The sequence below is a fragment of the Diceros bicornis genome, chromosome 32, assembly GCF_020826845.1.
Source record: "Diceros bicornis minor isolate mBicDic1 chromosome 32, mDicBic1.mat.cur, whole genome shotgun sequence".
NCBI lineage: Eukaryota > Metazoa > Chordata > Mammalia > Perissodactyla > Rhinocerotidae > Diceros > Diceros bicornis.
In genome coordinates this window covers 32,464,576-32,487,753 of record NC_080771.1, presented here as the reverse complement: position 1 = coordinate 32,487,753, position 23,178 = coordinate 32,464,576, and the positions used below count along the sequence as shown (strand labels likewise).

General features: G+C 45.7%; 1 protein-coding gene across 1 annotated transcript in view; it reads right to left on the bottom strand.

Moving 5' to 3' along the window:
- The window catches only part of CDH13 (cadherin 13), a 1,007,607-nt gene that overhangs the window by 462,296 nt on the left and 522,133 nt on the right, over positions 1–23,178 (bottom strand). The window contains exon 5 of the mRNA XM_058528362.1: positions 22,098–22,250. Within this exon, the coding sequence (XP_058384345.1) occupies positions 22,098–22,250 (153 nt within the window). The remainder of the gene's footprint in view (positions 1–22,097; positions 22,251–23,178) is intronic.

Genomic DNA, 23,178 nt, shown 5'->3' with positions numbered 1-23,178 from the left:
GCTTCATAGCTAATGAAGAAGAACACACTTAAAATGGTGATACTACACTTCCAAAAAAGATCTAAATCTAAGCCAGTTGGATAAAGTGTCTGACAGATTTCTCATTCCAGTAAAATTTCACTTTCACTGAGGCTAAGATCTCAAATATGAACTGACCATAAGTACGATGACCTTATATTCCAGCTCGCCCAGGACAAGGCTCCACCGATTACTAACCGCGTCTTGGGTAAGCCACTTAACCTCTCGGTGCCTCAGTTTCCTCAACCGTCCAAGGAAGGTAATAACAGTACCTACCTCACTGGGTTCTTACGACAGTAAGAAAGCTGTCTGAATAGTGTCTGGCACGTAGTACGTGCTTGAAAACACACGCTATTTTTGAGAGTACTTCTGTCTGAGCCCGGGAAGATGTGAAACCAGCTTAGACGGGGCAAGTGTGCCAGCGGGCACGTATGTCTGTTTCCCAAGAAAGATGTTGCCACTTGGTGCTGCTTCTCTTTCCCATCAGTCTGGAGGCAGCCTCAGAGGCTTCCTCAACACAGGTCTCTGTTATGGACTGAATTGTGTCCCCCTAAACTTCATCTGCTGAAGCTTTCCCCCTCACTATGAAAGTATTTGGAGACTTTAAAGGGGTAATGAAGGGTAAATGAGGTCATAAGGGGTGGGGCCCTAATCCTATATGACTGGTGTCCTTACAAGAAGAGGAAGACACCAGGGATGCAGGCGTAGAGGAAGGCCATGTGCGGACACGGTGAGAAGACACCGTCTGCAGCCAAGACGAGAGGTCTTACCAGAAACCCACCCTGCAGGCACTTGATCTTGGATTTCTGGCCTCCAGAACTGTGAGAAAGTAAATTTCTGTGGCTTGAGCCCCCCAGTCTGTGGTATTTTGTTATGGCAGCCTGAGCAGACTAATACAGTCTCCAAGAAGACAATCCCCTAAAACAATCACTCTGGGGGAATCCTCCCACGTGTCGCTACTGTCCCTGGGACGGAGACTTCTGCCTGTCCTATGAAGACCCTCTTTTGCTGATCTAACTCCCTGAAGCCACAGAGGATCTTGTGACCGACACTGATGGGCTGGCCCTGCCTGGGCCTCTGCATCACCCTATAAGCCCAGCCCATCCTGACTGGACTGCCTGCCTTCTCCAAACACATCTGATTTACAAAACCTTGGTTCGGGTTTACATTGGTTGCAACTCAGATAATTTTGGAGGAAATTCTTTAGCACCAGAGGACCAAGCTATTTTTCCAATGGCGTCTCCATATGGCACGGGGTTCTTCTGGGCACCCATTCCTCCCCGTCATCCCCACCACAGTTGATGGCAATCTGTCCTTCCTTTTGGTTTGAGAAAAAAATCTAATCACCCTCAAAACCTCTTCCTTTCACATCCTACATTTAATCCAGCAGCAGATTCTGTTCCCTCTCTCTTCAAGACATATCTCACATCCAACCCCTTCTTACCACCTCCACCCTGGCCACCCTCATCCAAGCTCCACTAGCTCACCTGGCTTATTGCAATAGTCTCCTGCCTGGCTCCCTGCTTCCACTGCAGCCTCCTCCAGTCTATTTGCCACAGGCCTGCCAGAATTCCCAGTAAAAGACATGTCAGACTGCATGCTGCCTCTGCTCAAAACCTTCAATGCTTCCCATTTCACTCAGAAGCCAGAGTCCATACAAAGGCCTATAAGGCGCTCCACGAGCCGCCCCCTTCTCCTCCTATGTTCCTGAAGCATATCAAGCTCACTCCACCCCAGGGCTTTTGCCCTTACCGTCAGGGCTGTTAAGAAGGGCTCCAGGTCCTAGAGAAAAACAACTGGGGGCACCCCAGCCAAGGCAGAGCTGCTACAAATCCTTCCACAGGGTTTTCCCTGAGCTCCTTCCCAGGCTGGAGGAGCCTGTCTTTTGTAACACTCTCTGCCCCTAACCAGGCTGGCTGCTCACCTGTGTGGCTCTCTTTCCCTGCAGATATCTGTATAACTCACGTCCTTCTCTTTCATCAAGTCTCTGCTTAAATGTCTCCTCTTCACCGAGGCCAGCCTGGCCCATCCATATAAAATAGGATATTGCTCACCCCCTGCTTTCCCATCCTCCGTGCCATGTTTAGTTTTATTCTGGGGCATTTGTCATCACCTGCCTGCTCTCCTCTTGTAAATTCCCTGAGAGCAGAAATTCTGGGTCATTGCTTAGTGCCTCGAACAGTATCCGACAGGTACTAGAAGCTGAATAGTCGTCTGTTGAATTAATGAGCATGTGAACGAGTGAATGAGTGGGGCAGGTGGAAAAGATATGCACACTTCAGAATAAACAGACTCAGTCCCAGGAAGTAGACTGACTGGAAGGACGCCATACCTGTCTGTCTCCTTGACATGCTGGGAAACCCAGAGCCTTCGGGAGAGGTTCACAGTTATATGCAGCTGCTGAGACTTAGCCAGCACGACTAAGCCCCCGCCTTGATGGGTCACAAAATAAGACCATCCTGGGGTCACGGTGTTGAGAGAGTCATGTGAATCTTACCGGAACAAGTGGATCTTTTGCAGATTAAAAAACAGTAATTGCCTTTGGTGTACAATCTGTGTTTAGAAAGGGCTCCCCCCGCCCCCCGCCTTGTGCATTACTGGCAAAGCATCCGGGCGGAAAGCACTGACTTCATTTCCTCCTCCCGTTCATCTTCTTTATTTCCAACCTGAGGAGCTAACCCTGCTGCTCTCCCTCTGCAGTGATAACTTATAATTGAACTACTGCTGATCTCTCACGTTAATGAAACCTCACTCTATTTCTCTTAAGAATGACACGGGCAGGGCTGTTAAACAGCTGGTGTGACAAGACAGACGCTGTGTTTAGAGTGGGAGGTGAAGCATTAGCCCCCAGACCAGCACTGATCTGTGGCTTCTTAAGCTTTGCTTGAGAATGCAACTGAGACACTAGCGATAGCACACACAGGGCATTTTGCAGTGGCTGATTCATCTCTCAAATCTGAACAAGTGATTCACTCCCAGCCCCAACTCTGCTCTTAACCCAGAGGTGAGGATGACAGGATGCATGTGTTCTTCACAACTTAAGTTAGAACGAACTTGCCTATCTATCTACGCCAGACCTAGTTCTCTATGACTTGGAGACAACTTTATATAGAATGAAGAAGAAAGCCTTCAAAAGGGGATGTTCAATGTCTTAAAACATAATCAAAATTGAATAATTAGTGTGTATGAAAGGTTTGACTCAACCAGAATCTTCAAGTGGCTGAGATGAGACAGACCAGGGTCTTCTCTGCTAGTCCCGCCCAGAACCTACATAGAACCAACCGAGGCAAGAGACAAGGATCACTGTGGAGATGGAAACCCACTCACACACTCTTGTTTCCCCTAGGATTTCAACTGCTACTAGAAATCTCATCTCAACAAAGAACAGTGTAGCTCATACTTAACGGACCAGCTTTTGGGGAAAAACAAGACCCATTCCTCAGTCCCCGTCTTATTCTCCAGGTGGAGATAAACTTGGTAACCAGGATTCCAAGGGGAGGGAGCACAGTGCAACAGCAAGCCGAAGGACTTCGACATTGGTACACAGGGGAATAAGTTCCCACTCCTCTCCTTTCTGGTTATATGACGCCAAGCATAGTTACTTCACCTCTCTGAGCCTCATTTCTTCAAAGCACCACTGTGCAAAGCATAGATGAACTGCCAATAGCAAAAGGCACAAATAATGTTTACTGATGCACTTATTATTTGCCCAGTTCTATGCACTTAACATGCAATATCTCATTTCATCATGACAAAAGCTCTAGGAAGTAGGTCTTCTCATTTCTCTCTTTTTACTGATGAGGAAACTAAAGCTTACAGATTAAATAACTTGCTCCAAATTACATAGCTAGTGAGAGGTAAAGCTAATATTAAAACATAGACCTGTGTGATGCTAAAGATAGCACTTTCACACATGACTGCCTAGACCTGCACTTTCTAATACAATAGCCACCAGCCATGTGACTATCTAAATTAAAATAAACTAAAATTAAATAAAGTAAAAAAAATATTCAGTTTCATAATTGCACTGGCCATAGTTCCAGTGCTCAATAGCCACTGTATTAGACTATCATATATCTGGCTGCCATATTAGACAGTGTAGATATAGACCATTTCCATCACTGCAGAATGTTCTACTGGACCACACTGGTCTAGACCTTCTCCAATATGTAAGGTGCCTGACTTTTTTTAGTAGGCATTAATGAATGTGAGGTTTGACAACGTCAGAATAGATTTGGGACAGTTCCTCAGCCTGGCTCCACTAGGCTAGGGCACAGGGGCCGATCCAGGTTGTGGTGAAGCTACAGATTATGCACTTTGGGGGTCCCCTTTAAGCAGAACACAAAGTCACAATATAACACTGGGAACAGGGCTTCTGAAGGGGCCCCCACACATAAAGGGCCCTGAAAGTCCAGCTTCGTTAGTTTCATGGTCACTTGCTTCCACCTCGGGAGCAAAGACAGAAGCGTGGGTCACCAGGCTGCAGTCCTTAACGCGTCATGGTGTGGGTTCCTGGTCAGTCCTCTGCTGAGGTAGGCAGATGCTGCTCTTCTGCCTTCTCTCAATGGCCACTCTGTGTACTGAACATCTCTTTGGGCTATAATTTCCTCAAATTCCCTTCAGGTACGAACAAGTTGTCTATGCTGCCATGGAGAACAGGCAGGACGTCCCCTTTGACTTTTCTAGTCCCCTCTGCTCTGCTCTCCATCCTGGTGCTTACAGCTGCTTTTCCTGTCCTGTCACTCTCGCCTCCCTCATCATTTTTTCCTTCCCAAGATTTTTTAAAAGTTGAGGTGGAATTCACATAATATAAAATTAGCCATTTTAAAGTGAACAATTCAATGGCATTTAGTGCATTCACGACATTGTGCAACCACTGCCACTATCTCGTTCCAAAACATTTTCATCATCCCAAAAGGAAACCCCAGACCCATTAGCTGTCCCCAGTAATCTGCTTTCTGTTTCTATGGATTTACCTATTCTAGACATTTCATATCAACGGATTCATATGGTACATAACCTTCTGAGTGTGACTTCTTTCACTCAGTATAATGTGTTCGAGGTTCACTCACATTGTAGCATGTATCAGTGCTTCATTACTTTTCATGGCTGAATAATATCCCACTGTATGGATAGACCACATTTGTTTATCCATCCATCAGTTCATGGACTCCCTTACCTCTTGATTAGCTGAAACAACAGGAAGTGGGAGTTTCCACTACATTAATGGACAACGGTCTCTAGAATCATCTTCCTGGAATGGACCGTGCAGCATCTCAGGAAGGCAGGTTGGCATCCACTGGGCATCTCCACGCTGACTGTTTCTTTCTGGCCTCATCAATTAAATTTTTTTTCAACAACATTAACCAAAGTATGATTTCTATAATGGCTAATAGTTCTTATAGAAGAACATTGTTAAAAAGTTGGGTTTTTATAAGCGTGGAATATGCTAGCTTAAACAGGTTTTTCAACTGCAGGTCTTCAAAATGTCTTTACTGTGTCAAAAGTGCACTGTGAATTTTAAAGAAGCAACTATGGTTTTCAATGTTTCCCAAACTTTCAATGTTTCCTAAATGTTCCCAAGGGAGTGTGTGTGTGTGTGTGTGTGTGTGGTGGGGGACATCTCTCAGGTCTTATGTTTCTCAGAAACAGTTCGAAAAAGCTGTGCTATATTAATATCTGAATCCTTTTCAGGTCTATGTAATTTGGGGGGGAGTCTACACACTTTAGAGATTGGAGTGCTCTGCCAGGCTTAAAATAGGTTCATTTGGAATCGCAAGTTAAATATCTTAAATGCATTTAAATGCAAATTATTTCTGGCTTAATCATAGAAGCTATATAAAGTGTCATGGGTTTGAATTGCAGTTGAATGGTAACAAATTGTAACTTATAACACAATATCCATCTGGAAAATATCTTAATCCTTTAGCACTTCATAGCACACAAGTTTGAGGATCTCAAAGGCAGAGAGTCATAAAAAAATGTATCTTTGAGAAATGCACATTCCAGCATATATCCTCAGTATACGTATTAACACTTAAAATATAATCTGCCTAAGTGTGCTGTATAGTTGGAAATCGTGTTTCTGAATAATATCTACATAATTTTCAATAAAAATAAACTTGCAGTAAATTATCTAGATCTTAAGGTACCAAAGACAAATGGCCTTTGCTGGAATTAGTTTTCCCCCAGGAGTGAGGAAATGGAATTTGTTTTCTGCAATGAGAAAAAAAATATATAAAAACACCACGCAGAATGAAAAATGAGCATTGGCGAGTTCAGCTAGACTCGTATTACCGGGTGCTTCTCAGAATTAAGTGGGGGGCGATCTCTAGCCAGGTGGTGCCCCGGGGTTCCAAGATTCCAGCTCATGTGAAGTGTGGTTGGTGAACACCTGGCTTCGTTAGACGGAAAGTTCGCCATGTTTGAGCACACACGTTATCACTCTCAAAGCTCAGAGCAGCACTGTAGGGCAGGGTTTATCATTCTCATTTTGCACTAGGGTTTCTCAGCAGTGGTACCATAGGCATTTGGGGTTGGTTCACTCCTTGTGGCGGGGGCTGTCCTGTAAGCTATAGGATGGTCAGAGGCATTCCTGGCGTCCACCCACTAGACTGCAGTAGTTCCCCTCCCCCAGATGTGTTAACCAAAATGTCTTCCAATATCGCCAACTGTCCCCTGGGGGCCAACATCATTCCTAGCTGAGAACCAGGGTTTACAGGGAGCAAACCAAGCATTTAAATGACATGTGACAGAGCCAGCGCGTGGAGCCAGGCCTCTGAGGGGGAGGAAGTGGGTTTGTCCCTTGGCTCTTTCACTTACCAGCTGTGTGACCTGCTTCCTGCTTCCTGATGCTTCCGTAAGCCTCTCACAAAAAGCGTCTCCACTTTCAAGGTTCTTAGGAGGATAAGCTCCGGAGGGGTTAGCAAAAGTGTTTCGTTCATGCTCACACCCCTCGTGCCCAGAACAGCGTCCCTGGCATGCTCAGGGGCACTTAGCTCTGCAGAGATCCTTCAGGAAATTCACTCACCCTGTCAGTATGCACTCAGGCTCGGCTGCTGCTGTTTTGTGTAAGCTGCACGGGGGCAGGGATCTGGACTTGGAGCTGCCTGGGACCCACACCAGGGTGCTTTCCTCTCCAGTGAAGACTAGCGTAGGGTTAGGACCAGGTGGGCTGGTACCTGCCTACTCGGGCTGAGTCATCAGTACTCCATCCAGTCCCCAACCCCCGCCCGCCTCTGCAGTGGATATCAGGGCCCCCTCGTGCTAAGTGGTGGAGCCAAAGCAGCTCTGAGCCTGAGCCTGCTCCAAACACGAACGGAAATCAGGTGTCCCCGTCCCCTAATTCTCACTTGTCTGGAGAAAATGATCCTCATAAAACACCAAGAGGACACTTAAAGAAGAAAAACGAGGGAAGTGTGAAACAGGCCTGGACATTTGGTGCTCTGGTAGGAAAACACCTCAGACAGACAACCCACTGCCTCTAACCCTGGGAGAGGGAATCACAGGGTTGCCACTGAAGGTCCGCTGAGAGTCGCTTCTCCCTCTAGCTATCACTCCATTCGCCGCCAGCAGATGAGAGGACCCGCTTGCTCACACTGCTGGCTATGCCGTCCATCTCCAGGTTATAGACGTGACTATAGCTGGGGTCAAAGGTTAAGATCATCCATTACTTACTAGCGGTGTGACCTTGGATAAATTCCTAACCTGCTCTGTTCCTCTATTTTCTCATCTATAAAAGGGTACCCCCTTTATAAAAAGGGTACCTCCATCTATAAAAGGATTCTAAAGTGATCGGCAGAATAATAGCCCCCAAAGATGTCCACATCCTAATGCCTGGAACCTGTGAATCAGCTGGATTAAATGGAAAGGGGAGTTAAGGTAGCATGGAATTAACGTTGCTAATCAGCTGAATTTAAAATAAGCAGATTATCCTGGATTATCCAGGTAGACCCAGTGTACTCACAGGGTCCTTAAAAGTTGGAGAAGGAACCAGAAAGATGTCAGTGTGAACAGGACTCAACTCACCATTGCTGGCTTTGAAGGTGAAGGAAGAGGCCATGAACCAAGGAAAAAGCAAGGAAATGGTTCTCCTCTGGAGCCTCCAGAAGGAACACAGCCCTGCTGACACTTGATTTTAGCCCAGTGAGACCCGTATCTGACTTCTGACCTCCAAAACTTGTGTTTTTTTTAAGCCACCAGGTTTGTGGTAGTTTGTTGTGGCAGAAAAAGGAAACTAACACAGGTACCTAAGTCATTGAGTGAATGCAAGGATCAGTGAGATGGGTCTATAAAGGGCTCAGCAAGACAAACATGGCATCACCATTATCATCATCGTTATTGATTACTTAGAGAATAAGAGTCGGCTTCAGATGTAGGTCAGGGGCAGAACAGCTCCCGGGGCAGCCCAGGCCTGCAGCTCCCTGAGCGATGTCCAGAGGGAAGCTTGCCGGGAAGGAAGCAACAATCACCTTCATCTGTGTACAACCCCTGCACAGTCATTCTCCCTTTGCAAAGCCTTTTCCAACCACTATTCCATTTACTCAGGAACTGGAATGCCGACGAACGCAGGCAGCCGCTGCCCTTGATCTGGAAATGCGGGTTCACCGTATGCCCCCATGAAGATGCCTCTGGGGAGCCTGTCCCAGGGCGGACTTAGCTCACCTCTGGGCCCCACAGCATTGCCATACGCACATTTAGCCTTTCCTTGAAAACCTCCAGAAAAGGGAAATTTATAAGCTCCCTTTTCAGACTGACTATGGTCTCAAAAACTCTCGAAATCAGATTATCAAAGGAGCTGCCAATTCCTAAGGGACATGAGGGCCCATCTAGTGCAGGGGTAGGAAACTTGCTGTAAAGGGGCAGAGAGTAAACACTTCCGGCCTCACGGGCCACGTCTGGAGCGGCTATTCCGCTCTGCTGTGTGGGGCCAGAGGCCACAGGCAGCATGTGAATGGACGGACGAGGTGGGATCCGGCCTGTGGGCCACAGATGGCAGACCCTCTACTCCTGATCTAACTGCTCAAGGTCTGAATCCCTCTACCTGTTTCCGATGGTGGTCAATTGTCCAGCTCGACTGTCAACTGTCAGGGACTTCTTGCCACACAGGATGCCCACTCTGTGTATGATCTTGTCACCTGGCAATTCTTCCTCAAACCAATCAAGAAGTATAACCAAAAGTGAAAGCAAAATTCTCCCATTGATTCTCTTGGAGAAGCCTACACACAGCAGACTTGCCAGCACACAGAAGCTCCTTTTGCAGAAGACCCTCAGTAGAAGGGTAACTATCTCCCATCCCCAGGAGACTAGCATGTCATGATCTGACCTACACAATTAGTGGAATTGGTCATGGAGGGAGAGGCGAGTGAGAATGGAGGTAGGGGATGCAGAAGGGGATGGTTCTAGGAAGGGGATTGTGATGTACAGGTTCTCCAGAAGATGGCCTTCTTATTCATTTCCATTGCCCTCCCTGCCCCAAGCCCTAGCTCTAGGTTTTGCTCTGAGCAGTTGCTCGAGTCTGGAAAGCTGGGTGCAGGTCAGGGCCCAAGGAAGATGAAGGCGTATGGAAGAATGGAGCAACCACTTAGGATGTTAATGGTATTTCCAAGATGCATCCTGGATGCTGGTATGTATTTGATCTGCCTTCCAAATATAGAATTTGCAATTTTCCCTTCCTTTTGTTTCAAGGCCTGGTCTTCCCGGGGCTAACCCCAAATAATCCCATCTGCACTGTGGCATTACCGATAAACAGTTGTCTCATTGGTCCGATACCCTCTGGGATAGCTCCCTAGATGTAAGCATAGACTTGGGAACAGGGAGTCCCGTTGGATGAGGGGGTAGGGGAGGAAGCGCTTATACGGTGCAGAACTTCTTCCACATTGACTTGCAGGCTGTATCAGCAACGGAAAACACACCCCTCATAGTCCTTCACGTGCCCTGCTCTCTTGAGTTAATATTTTCTGGAAATATATTTCCTTTTATTTGGGAGCTGAAACAGACCTGCTGATTAAAGAGCCTCACATGACAGGAAGTAAGAAGCACTAAATAGAATTAATGTGACTTCAGTAGGGTTCATGATTAGGCTCTGCATGAAAAACTCAAAAGGAATAGAAAATACAATCACAATTAATTGTAAAGTGCCAGTTGCCCAGTTTTCTGAGTCTTTATGACCAGCTGGCCAAGACCTCTGCCTCGGGTTTACTACCTTTACCTGTGCTATCCCCCAGTTGTTAGCAATCAACCGAATGTGCAGCCCAAGCCAAGAGGGCAAGATCAACGTTGGAAGAGCACAAGGCTCTCCCAACTTCTTATTGTCAAACATCGCCAACCAGGTCTTGGATCCCATTAATGCTTTTGACACACTAAGCCATCATCTAATGAGGATGCATTCTCTCCAGTCTGCTTTCACTCTGTTCCACCTTCAGAGTGCCTGTTCTGGCGCATTGAACAAGGCTCAATTTGGCCCCAGCTGCAGCCAGGAAATGGGCATCCACGAGTGACAGAGTGCAATCAAATCCTTTTAAGTGAGCACGGACTCTTTCCAACATGGTACCAGAAAAGTTAGATATTTGCCTGTATGCAAATATCTGCACCTTCAGAAGAAAGAAAAATAATAAGGAAATGATCTTTTGGCACCTAATGCCTTACTGCAAGAAAAAGATAAGCTTTCTTCATAACAAAGATCTTAAAACAGATGCCAATCAAACAAATCAACAGCGAACAGCTCTGGCCAACTGTGTTTAATAAATAATTTTGAGATAGCCCACTGATAAACCCCCATAGAAGAAAGAACTAAAAATTTGGAATTGTAACAGAGAGTGTTCGCTTGGCCTGGAGATTGAGCCAAACTAAACAGGAAGGACCATGCAACACACAAAGCACTCCCTGCCCCTCCACACAAGGGTTTAGAATTAAAATTTTCCTAGTTCCCTCTGTCTAGAAGGGAACTTAAGGCTGAGCTCAGGGAGACAGCACTTTATCTTTTATCTCTTTCCCCCAGTGGCTGGTAGGTAGTGAGTTCTCAACAAATGAATGCATTTTTGAATTAATTTCTATTTCATGGCAATTTGAATGTTACTGTTGACTTGCTCAAATCTTATCTTCTTGAAATGCAAATTGGATGTCACTCCCTTGCTGAAAACCCTCCTAGGCTTCCTTAGAAAAAAGTCCAAGCTCCTTTCTCTACCTTGCCAGGCCTGGCAGGACTTGGCCCCCCAATTCCTGCTACTCATTTCATCCCAAAATACATTTAATATCCTCACTGTGAGTTTGGATTCACCTCCCAGGTTTCCGTGGGTGAGGATGCCATTTATCTGATATGTGCCACTCTGGCTTCAGAGACCCAGAGACAGGACTCGCTACCTCCTACTCATCCTCTTCGGGCAACCAGAGTGGTCCGTGCAAAATCCAAATCTTATCATGTCACTGTTCAGCCCCAAATCCTCCAACATCCACCCATCACTAAAGGGTATTATGTCTAAGCTCATTCCTTAGCACTCAGGTTCTGCCTTCTTCCCTAGTCAGGTCATTTCCTGTCTCCTGCATGAGCCCCGCTCTCCCACTTCTCCAGAGCTGTCTTAAGATCTTTCTTCTGTCTCCTCTCCCTGGGACATTGTTTCTGCTCTGTCCCCTCCCTGTCACCTGGCTAACTCCTCCTCATTCTTGAGCACTTGCTTTGACTACAAGTCCCCTGGAAGGCTGTTCCTGGCCCCCGTCCTTGACCCATGGTGGTGTAGTTGTCTTGCTGCAAATCATTGTCCCAAGCTAGACTGTGAGCTTTACAAGGACACGGACAGTATCCCTTGCTGTGGTGCCCCAGAAATGAACACAGATCTCTTGCCTATTCATGCTTAGTAAATATTTGAGTGAACAAACCATGATATATTTTCAGACCGTCTATGGGATCAGCCCCATGATGGTGCCTGCAGAGCATGACTGGTGGGGTTGGTCATGTGCATCTTAGGATGTTGAGCAACATCTCTGGCCTCGACCCACTAGATGCCAGTAGCATCACTCCCTCCAGTTGTGACAACTACAAATGTCTCCAGACATTGCCACATATCCCCTGGGGGCCACAATCATCCTAGTTGAGAACCCCTGCTGTCAAAGATACCTGAGAGGTAAGGACAGTATTCCGGCCCTCAGACTTTCTATCAGACCTCCCCCAAAATGTCATCTCCCAAAAAGGCCTGCTGGACCACACAGCCCCTCCCTTCACTCTCTGTATCTTTAATCTGCTCCATTTTTATTCCCAGCACATATAACCACCTGATGTGTTACATACTCACTAATGTCTGCTTGTTGAGAGAGTTTCCTGAAGCAGGAACTTGGTGGTTGTTAGCTTCTCTATCCCCACCACCTTGAAACGGTGGCTGGCATGAGTTGGACATCCCCTCACTGTCTGCTGAATTTATCAGTCTTGTGGTTGATCTGAATCTGCCTCATGGAGCCACTGGGTGTGTGCTGGCCTTGATGAATGTGCATCCTTTGGGGGTCCTAAGATGCCACTCTGCAGTGCTGCCCCATTTCTCTCCACTTCTCTTGTTTGGAAGAGAAGGCTCAGTTGGCAAAAGACCATGCTCCTCCACGTTCTCCTTTTTACCCTGGGATTTTGTCCACATATTCTCCTCGTTTCAAATCCATATAGTCAAGTGGTCTGCTTCAATTAAGCATTCATCAGTAGGCCAGCCAGAATTGGGCTGGGTAACCCAGAGTTTGGCTAGCTCCCCAGCCTCAGAGGAGGACTTGGGTCACAGGTGCGTTCATCTCCCATCACAGGAACTCTCGGCTTCCAACATGCTCATGGGGAACTCAGCCTCCATATGACATTATTCCCCAGGTATTTCTTGGGAGGCCCAAAGCTGGTTTCACAAGGGCCCCCGACCAATGTCAGCTTCCTCCTTCCTTGTCTGGACAACTGGAGGGAGCCTCACCATGGTCATCCACCCCCTAATTACCAGCCCTTCCCAGTCAAAGTGCTGCAGGAGTCTCTGTGGGGGTGGCTCTCTTTCCAATTGTTATCCTGTCACCTGGCCTCACAGCTGTAGTGCTTGAACCTAGAATCTTACCCGGTCTTTTTGATTGATTTAACTAGATTCTGGTCCTCACCTACAATTTTGCACAGTATCTCATAAAAAAAATAATAATTTCCATCATTTTCTTCCCTCTAACCCAAGAGTGTCAAACCACTTTGAGGCCAGAGGAGGAAGACAGCCTGTTTCTACCTTCTCTTTTACTCCTCTCGTCCTAGTCCAGGCCTTGAACGAACTCATCTTCCCTTCCCCTGCTCATTTTTATCAAATGAAAAAAAAAATCTTTATGCCTCTTGATGAGTGAAAATAGATGAAGAGTGAGTGGTGGGAGCTAGAATGGATGTCTTATCTGTGATGGCAGGATCTGGTCCTGGAGGGGTCGCCACAATGCCTGTTACTGAGGGACAACAAGACATCAGCAACATATTTTCAGTACTGGGATTCAGAGCTCTCAGCTGATTACTTAACTTGTTTTTATTTGTAAATTTAGCAGCTTAGATAAAATGGGTCTAACAGCTCTTGCAGATCTGATGTATCATGATTCTTCAGCATCTTGGGGAAAAAAAGCTGCCAAGTCATTTGGAAAAGCAGCTATGATGAAGTAGATTCAGTTTTTTGCTTTAGACCATTAAAGCAAAAAAAAAGAAAAATTGACCATCCCACGTTTATTCATTCCACGAATGTGCGGTAGGGCCAGCTGTGGGCTTGGTGCCTCGGATGCAAGGCCCAGCGTGGGGAGGAGAAGGTTGAGGGATGCAGGATTCTCCCACCTGCCAAGGTTCAAGTTGAACCTCTTTGAGGAGTTTGTGTTAATGAAGTTAAGAAAAATATGTTTCCATAGCCCTGAGTGAGGAAGCAGCTTTGCTTAGTGGACCAAATAAACAATCAGTCAGGAGCAACTCGGTGGTCTAATCCAGGTATGTGGTGGCTGCCTCAGCAGTGTTCTTTCACCTCTTCATGCCTCAGTTTCACCAGCTGTGCCTGGCAGATAAGGGCAGGTTGCAAAATGAAGCACTTGGAAGTGTGAAGAGCTGAACTGAAAAGAGTCACATGGAAATGCTCAGAGGTGCTGGGGCAGGGAGAGGCTGAGACAAAATCCTGAATTATTTTTTTCTAAAGTGAGTCGGAAGACCACATGTTCATTTGTTTACCAAATTCTGTTTCTCTGCATTTCAATTTTCTAACTGCTTGTGTCAAAGAAGACATCAGAAAGTAGTTAGCTTCACATATTTGCTCAGAGTGAAGCAGCTGATGGAGGGGAAGTAAGATTTTTGATTTTCCAAGACATGTGTTAGGAACTCCTGTGTATATTATCTCATTGATATTCACAACAAATCTACCTGGTTGGTGTCATTATCCCCAGTCCTAATTACGAATAAACTGGGCTATGGATGGGTTATAGTAACTCAGTGGGTCTCAAACTTGGCTTCACCGTGGAAACACCTGGAGAGTTTATAAACTTACTGACCCCTGGTCCCTCTCCAAAATATTCTTAGTGAATTGGTTTGGAGTGCAACTTGGGCATCAGGGGGTTTTAAAATCTCCCCGGATGATTTTAATGTGCAGCAAAGTTTGAGAACCACAAATAGCTCACTCAAGGTTACAGATCTAATAAGGCAGAAAGCTGGTTCTGCTGACCCCAGGGCCAGCTTCCTCCTATCAGGAATTATCTTCGCCTGTACCAGCTCAAATCTTCTGAAGACACTTTCATCTCTGGCCTAAAAGGTTGGTTTCTGAGAAATAAGCAAACACTCAGCAACATGGCATTTAACAGTCATTCAAAGTCTGGATGGCATGGAGCAAAGAAGCCTAGGACAAATTTGCCCGGCTCTCAGGAGCCATTAACGAAGCAAAAACAAAGGCTGTTTTGAAGAGCATGGATTGGATTTAGAGGATTTCAAATGGCATACCAGAGCACCTGGAGAAATAAGCACCTTTAAGGCACAAACGCATTACCCCAGCAGGACTGTAATGGAATTGGTTCAAAGGCCACCTTCACTGAGGCAAATTAATGAATCAAGCGAGCTACAGCGATGTTAACACCTTGGAGCGTGTTTAGACCTGGGGTTCTCAAATGTCAGTGAGCATCAGAACAACCCAGAGGCCTTGTTAACACCCCAATTGTGGGGCCAGAGTTTCTGATCCAATAGGTCTGAAGTTGGGCATGAGAATTTGCATTTCCAACAAATTCCCAGATGATGCTGCTGGTCTGGGGGGCCACACTTTGGAAAATCGCACGTTTAGATGATTCCCTTCTACACAGCAACACACAGTGTTACTGATGTCCAACCCAGACGTTTAACAGCTGGATGCCAAGCAACTGCTCTCATCTCTGCTTCACCTGGAGGGAACTTCAACTATAAAACTGGTACCTGAGGTGATGGCTCCCAATCCTGGAACATTTAGTAAGTGACCATACTGAGTGCTACCCTTATACGTCCACTTACTAACTCACCACCACTGGGAGATGATACTACAGTCTCACCCTCATTCTCGAGATAAGAACACAGATGCTGAGAATTAAATAACTTGCCAGGTGACACAGTATGAGGACAAACCATGAAACGGCCGATATTCACTACTTTTTCATCTGTAAAAATGTCAGTTTCATGTGGTCCCTCTGATAGCAGAGTCAAGATTCTAACCTCAGTAGGTCTGATTCCAAAGCCTGAGCTTTTAACCCAAGTTCTCTGTCTCCTCCCAGTCAGGGCCCTTTCCTAGGCCACGTGTGTCATTGATTGATAGGATCATGATATTGAGAGAAGTGAAGACAAGGTGTGAAGCCACACTCCCCAGAGCATGGACTCGTCACCTGCTCTCGGAGAGCCAATCCTATCACTGACTGACTCTCACGTGGAACGCAATTGTACTGATGACATGGCTGATGCTGCAGATGACAAAGCCCAACCCCAGCCCCTTGCTAGGTCAGCTAGAGTCCTTCATATGATCTAGGTTCTTCCCTGCAGGCATCCCAGCAAGGGACTTGGCGGTGGAAGTATGAGACAGTGCAGCGGCTCTGCTTTGGGGATGGAAGGTTCCGGAAAGCATGGTGTCACCTGGCTCTTCTGGGCAGCCGGGCAGAATTGCTACCATCCAGTTTGAGCATCGTAGGAGAAGAGCGGCAGAAAGAGGTGGCAGCAGTGATGACTCCTCTAGAGCAGTAGTTCTCAGCTGGGGGCAATGTTGCCCCCATGGGACAATTCACTATACCTGGAGACATTTTTGATTGTCAAGACTGGGGTGAGGGGTGCTATTGGCACCTTATGGTTAAAGGCCCAGGATGCTTCTAAACATCCTGCAATGCACAAGCCAGCCCCCATGACAAAAAATGATCCAACCCAAAATGTCAATGAGATCCAGAACTCGTGCACTACGATAGTATCATATATGGTATTTCCTGTGGTGCCACCTTTTCTGGTCATGTCACACTTAAGCCCGGTTATTGGGTCCTTTTGGCAATTCTATAAACCACCTGTACTCTTTAAAAAATCTCTTTCTCTGTAAATTAGTTGTAGGGGATTTTATTGACTACCACCGAGAATCTGAACGAAGCAAGATGGGCATGGGGGAGACCAGACTAGAGGATGAAGAAGACTTATGTAGCTTGTCCCTACAATTGGGGACGGAGGGAGCATTCCAAGTACAAATATTATCCAGGGCAGTGCAATCCTGCCCTGGGGACGTGTGCATCGTCCATGCATAGCATGGACATTATTATAAACAGGTTAATCACCTGAATAAACTCTCTAATCTGGGTAAATCTACATTTCCCAATTGTCTTATGATCACTAATGTTATGATACATATATTTCCACGTGACAGCAGCATTTCTCACCTTAATGTATTTTCTGTCAAATTGTCTTGGAGCTACACGTGGGTTAGAATTGAGGCAGAGCCATATGAGAGAAAGGAAACACAGGAGCAAGGATACCTTCTGTCTGCCAGGTAATTTCCAATTTTATGGCAACACTCTTAATCACAAAGTCAAAACTTATTCCAGAAATTGGCTCCAAGGAGAACAAGTTATATCCCAGAAAATGTGCACTAATAGTCAGAAGGAAACAATGAAATCCTGCTCATGTTCTGAAGCTGAGAACACAGGTGGTTCCAGTTTCCAGTTTTATAATTGAGAATGATAGTATTAAGCTCATCTTTATGAAGATTAAATGAGATCATCATTTAGGTATTTAGCACAGAGCTCTGGCACATTGTAAATGTTCAATAAATGCTAACACAACATTAATAACACTAATATATCTTGGGAACCCCTTTTGGGCCTCAGCTAACACATCAATAAAGACAAGTGATAAAGCAATGTCACAGGTTTGTGTATGTAGGGCTCTAGAGAGGTCTTGGGTACTTAACAGCTGCTCAATAAATGTTAGTTCTCTCTCTCCTAAGTGTTCCTCTCTCCTCTCACCCAATTCTGACGTTCCCAATTCAGAGTGCATCTCCCACAGTGGACAGCAGACCAGGACAAAGGTCTCCTGCCCACGACGTCTGCCCAGCACCATGGTCCTCTTTCCTGTTTCACCTCACATCCCCTGCTGAGCCCAGTCCAAACCCACCACCACCCTCCCACCTGCCTAACAGACTCAGTCGCCCACTCCACTCTTGTGCTTCCATATTGACAAATTTGCAGCCAGTAGACTATACTCATAGTGTGACAGAATCATTACCACCTGCTAATATTTTTATAGAATTTCATAAACTTGGTCATTCATGAATCATTTACAGTACTTTATTCCAATAAAGAGTTCACAAATCACTCAAATGCTGGCAAAATACATAATAACGAGTAATATTTCAGGAGCCTTTGCGTTAATATGTCAGCTTCCGATAGTGCAAGAGGTAAATTATTTTGTCAGGTGCCACTTCAGGCCAGAAGCACGGGAAGCCCTCTTGGGGGCTGGGGTAGAGAGAGTGGGCAGGTGGCAGTGGGTCATGGAAAAAGGCGATATTTAAGAAGAAATAGATCAGCCAGACAGTCAAACCTCCTTCCAAGCCCCAATAAGTAGAGTTCCTGGGAAAGATGCCTGGGAATTTGCAGATTAGATATCAGAGTCTGGTTGGGGGTAAAATAGGAAGAAGCGTTTCTTAGTGATGGAAAATGCACGACTTTGGAGGTGGAGAGAAACAGATACGGATCCTGGACTCAATACACACAAGCTGGAAGACCTTGAAAAAGTGATTTAACAGTTATTTGCTTATCTGTAAAATGGTGTTAACACTTACTTCTTAAGTCTCTTGTATGAAATGGATGAAATGAGAGAATGTATACGAGGTGTTTAGTGCAGTATCAGCCACGTAGTGTTCAATAAACAGTAGCTTTAATGATGATACACATTCAGGGGACCAAGGGCAAATTTATCCCAGATTATTATTTTTTTTTCTGAGGAAGATTCGCCCTGAGCTAACGTCAGTGCCAATCTTCCTCTATTTTTTAGTGTATGGGCTGCCAGCGTATCATTGTCGCTTACAGAGTGGTGTAGGTCCACATCTGGGAACTGAATCTGGGCCGCCGAAGCAGAGCATGCTGAACTTAACCACTAGGCCACCGGGGCTGGCCCCCAGATTATTTCTTATCCTGCAAATTCTCAAGGCTCAGTTCACAGTGTTTTCTTGTTGGATTTGGGAAATGTTAGCACAATAGCATGGACTTGCATGTGAGTGGCACTTAACTTGAAAATAAACAACAGCAACAACAACATTGGAGTAATTATAATGGCAATCCACTCACTCACATGCTCTCTGCTTTTTAAACTTGCAAGAGGGAAAATAAAATGTGGAAATTGGAGACCGAGGATTCAGTTCTTTGAAAATGCAGGATTGCTCCCAAACACAATAACCGCCATGAACACGATGGATCTAACTGTCGAACTAAGACAGTCAATTATTTCTAAATAGGTGCTTGAAATGGACCAGAATTGCAACATTCTTGTGCCCAAAGTATATTAACAAGAGAGTAACCCGGTTCTCATTAAATCTAGAAATAGGATCACCAAACACAGGCTAATAGGGGACCTTCCTCAGCAAGGACGTGAAGAAAACAGGACAAAGAATTGGAGAGCGAGAGGCATGGAGGGAAGTGGCATAGAAATTGGGCCCTCCTGGTGCCAGTGAGGAGTGGCTCAGGGCCGGGCTGCAGCGTGGCTGATGGAGCCCTGGGCCTTGTGTAAGACGCTGCAGCCTCTCCACTGGGAGCATGTGCCCCTGGGCCTGGGTTAAACCAAGCCAGACAGTGAACACGGCACAGCCTCCTGGCATGTCTCCTGTACACAATGGTGAGGAATTTAAATTGGTTTATTTTGAAATGAATCTGAGGCACTAAAATGAAGGCTACCTGCAGGCGGGGAAGCTGGTGTGTCTTATTCCCCTACCACCTTGGAGGGCGCCCTCACCCTGTAAGTACTCAATCAAATGTAGAATGAGTGAACTGGTCAATCAGTCAATATACCGCGAAGTACGTTAGGCAACTCTGAACCCAAGATTACTCAGACAGTTTATGCTTGAGATAGGCAGTGGGTTACGACTCAGAGCCTTGGAGTTTCTGTTTACCTTCCTCCGCCTTCAGCATCATTAATCTCTCTCACTCATGTAGTAAGATTATACAGTGCTTGCTATGTTTCCTGCACTGTTCTAAATGCTTGACACATATTAACTCATTTAATTCTCACAAAATCCTGTGAGATCAGTATTATAATAATTATCCCACTTTTACAGATGAGCAGGTTGAGGAAGACTCCCTGCCCAAGTTCCCACAGCTAGTCCATAGCAGCCATGGTTTGAATTCAGCCAGTGTGGCTACATGCAAAATTATGTTTTTAACTGCTGTGATACTATATGCGTTCACTTGAAGGAAAAATATGAGGAGCTCCAAGCTACAGACTAGGCTCTATTTTACTAGCTGAATAGCAGTTACTAGTTAGCAAAAACTAGTAATTTCATCTTTTACAATCCTTAGAGATACTAGTACATTGTCACTTTATGGATGAGAATCACAAGATCAGAGAGGGTAAGTGGGTTGCCCAAGGTCACACAGTTCGGTAAATAGCAGTGCTGAGATTTGAATCGTGATTTTTCCAACCCCACAGCTCTTGATCTTCATCACTATGATATGAAATTATGAAATTTATTGTATTCTTAGTTCCTTGTATCTGAAAATTAATGCATATTCCCATGATAGGTGTGGAAAGGGAAGAGGGCATCTACCCATGGTTTGCTACCGGCTTTTCCTGCAGCAGCTGGACACCAACCAGGTGACCTCTGGTTACCGTCAAGGCCAGCTGGACCTGGGAATTTCTGAAGATGCCAGCATTCAGTTTCTACAATAACTGGATTCCTCCTTGGGTGTATGATGACGACACACTGCTCACCCTTTGGCATTCCCTGACAGATGGTACACCTGTGGATGCCTACAGCAGCTGCCCTTTGGCAAAGCTTCTGAGAAGGAGGCTTAGAGGCACCCTCATCCTCCCAGGACCTGGGGCACTTGAGCACATTGCTCAGCATGAGAATACCTTCCTGCAACTACTGATATTTGTCCAGCACTTTAACGCCCTCAACGCCCTCACACTGTCCTCTCCTCACTTGAAACTCACAGCAATCCAGCTGGGTAGGCAGGCAAGAGGTATTCACATTTTATGATGGGATCCTGAGGACCAGCCCTTACATGGCCTTCCCAAGGTCAACAGCTCATAGTGACCGAGGAGGCTAGACTCAGGGTACTCATTTCCCAGCCAGAGCACTTGACTTGCCAATGCAATGTCCCTCCAGGCCCTGTCTGCAGAAAAAGAACACGGAATTTTTGGGGAGTGAGACTAGCGGTGTTGAAGTGGTTTTGGGATGCTCTTATGCAGTGTTTTGACCAAGAAAACCAGAGATGCCAAATCCAGCCCTAGAAATTGGCCACCACCCCCAACCCCAATCCAGGAAAATGCACACATGATGGGCAACGGCAATGGAAAGCAAACGTTTTGGCTGGGCCTTGTTCCCACAGTGCCTGCTTCCTGCTCAGTGCACTGCATCCTACGGAGGGTTTTTCCTGAAAATGTTTCGGAATTTCATCTGATTCCTCAAAGAATGAGCTTACTACCCTGGGAGGCTTGGGTCCATAACACAGGCTGTGAGCATGGAACTGTTTTGGGAGTGTGGTACAGGAGGGATAGGACTGACCTCGAGCCTCGATGAGATTTAGGGCTCACCCCTGTATCTGTTTGCAACCGCTCTGGTCTCTGTGTACTGAATGCATATCAACTTCTGAAACTAGCCTTTTACAAATAATCTTTTATTTCTCCATATAAAAGTAATACAAGTGCATTGTAGAAAAATCAGAAAAACAAAGAAAAAATCAATAACACCCAAACACAATCATTAACACTTTGATTTTTCTTCGTAAGCGTACACGTATCATGATATGTGCAAACACTCAGTCTGTAATGAGGATACCATATGTGTTTGTGTGTCTGCTTCCATTTGATACCTTGAATCTCTCCCAGATAACTAGAACTACTTCAAAAATATTTTAAATGGTTGTAGAAAACTTCCTTGCAAAATTGTGCCATAATTTAACCACTACCCTATTGCTGAATACTTAGCAATTGTTTCAGTTTTAGGCACCATGTCCTGCTATAACATCACTGTACAAGAATCGAACTAAATTTTTCCCTATTTCCTTAGGATAGATTTCTAAAAGTAGAATTATCGAGTCCAGGAGGGTTTGCTTTTTACAGCTCTTGATTATCAAGCTGGTTTCTGGAAAGCCAAAGCTGACCTAAGGGTTCTGACCTCCTCAAGATTCCTGCAGGGTGCCCCTTTCTTGGTCTCCAGTGCCCAAAGTCTCACTCAGGCCTAGGGGGCTCCGTTGATGAGATAGGAACCCCCACTGTTGCCCTGTCAGGGTTCAACTCCACTCAGCTCCCGCAGAGACACACTTAAAGCCGCACAGCCCCGGGTCTGATGAAGCACAGGAATAATGAGCTCAGTGGGAAGAAAGCAGTCTTTGAAAGCCACATCTCTGCGCAGAGCGGGCACTGGAGGAGTACTCACTTGATAAGTAGCGATCGTTTCTCTGTCCAAGGTCCGTGTCACAGAGACGCTACCCGTGTTCTCATTGATTCTGAAAATTCCTTTAGGCTCTTGGTCCACTCCTTTTCCGGTGAGCCGGAACTTGGACCCTTCCGGTCTGTCACTATCGACTACCTGGTCAGAGAAACAGAGCGACATTTAAGACTCTGCTGGAAAACAGAGAAAGCACATTACAAACATACCTCAGTGAACAATCCACTAATCACAGGTGCCCACACAAAGGTGCTGGATGAACTGGACTAAAGCAGCATCGCCAAAAATAGCATCATTGCTTCACACTTTTCATCCTAGTGTGCAAATCTATGCAGCTTACAGCTGGGGAAGCTCACCAGCACCGGGGTGCTGGATCTAGGTGGGAAATAATTCCTATATAGTGATAGATCTAGGAGAGCAATAACTCCAGGAAGTTCAAGTTGGACATTTATATTATTTTTAACTCCAAAGAAACAGACTTTTTTTCTGCAAACAAGACCAAATAGGCAATGGAAAAGCAACATTTACTCGACAATCCTATACTAGGCAGGCGTTGATCAAGGTTCTAAGTATTTATATGTATCAGCCATCAGCAGTGCCACCTCCATTGTTTCTACCATGTACTAGTCACAGTGCTGAGGAAGCATTTTACACACATTTTTTAAAAACTTCACAACAATGTTGGGGGCAGGAGACATTATATTCATACTTAATGGATGAAACCACTGAGACACAGAGAGATTAAGCAAGCTGGCCACGGTCACAGCTATTAAAGAAATGAAGATGAGATTCAGAGCCCATCTTCCATTTCTCTAGACACGGCTATGCAACACCGTCATGTCTGAATTTACTTTAAGATAATTCCCTACAGGTTGGCAGTCTTGATTTGACATTTGAAGACTAAATACAGAAGATAAAGATGGAGGAAGGTAGTTTGAGGCAGAGGGGCAGCACAGACAGAGGCAGCGGGCAGGTGAGAGAGCCTAGAAAATTCCAAAAACTGTGAGTCCTTAGCATGTTTTGAGCAGAGGTGAGGTCAAGAGGTAATTAGGGACCAAATTATGTTGTT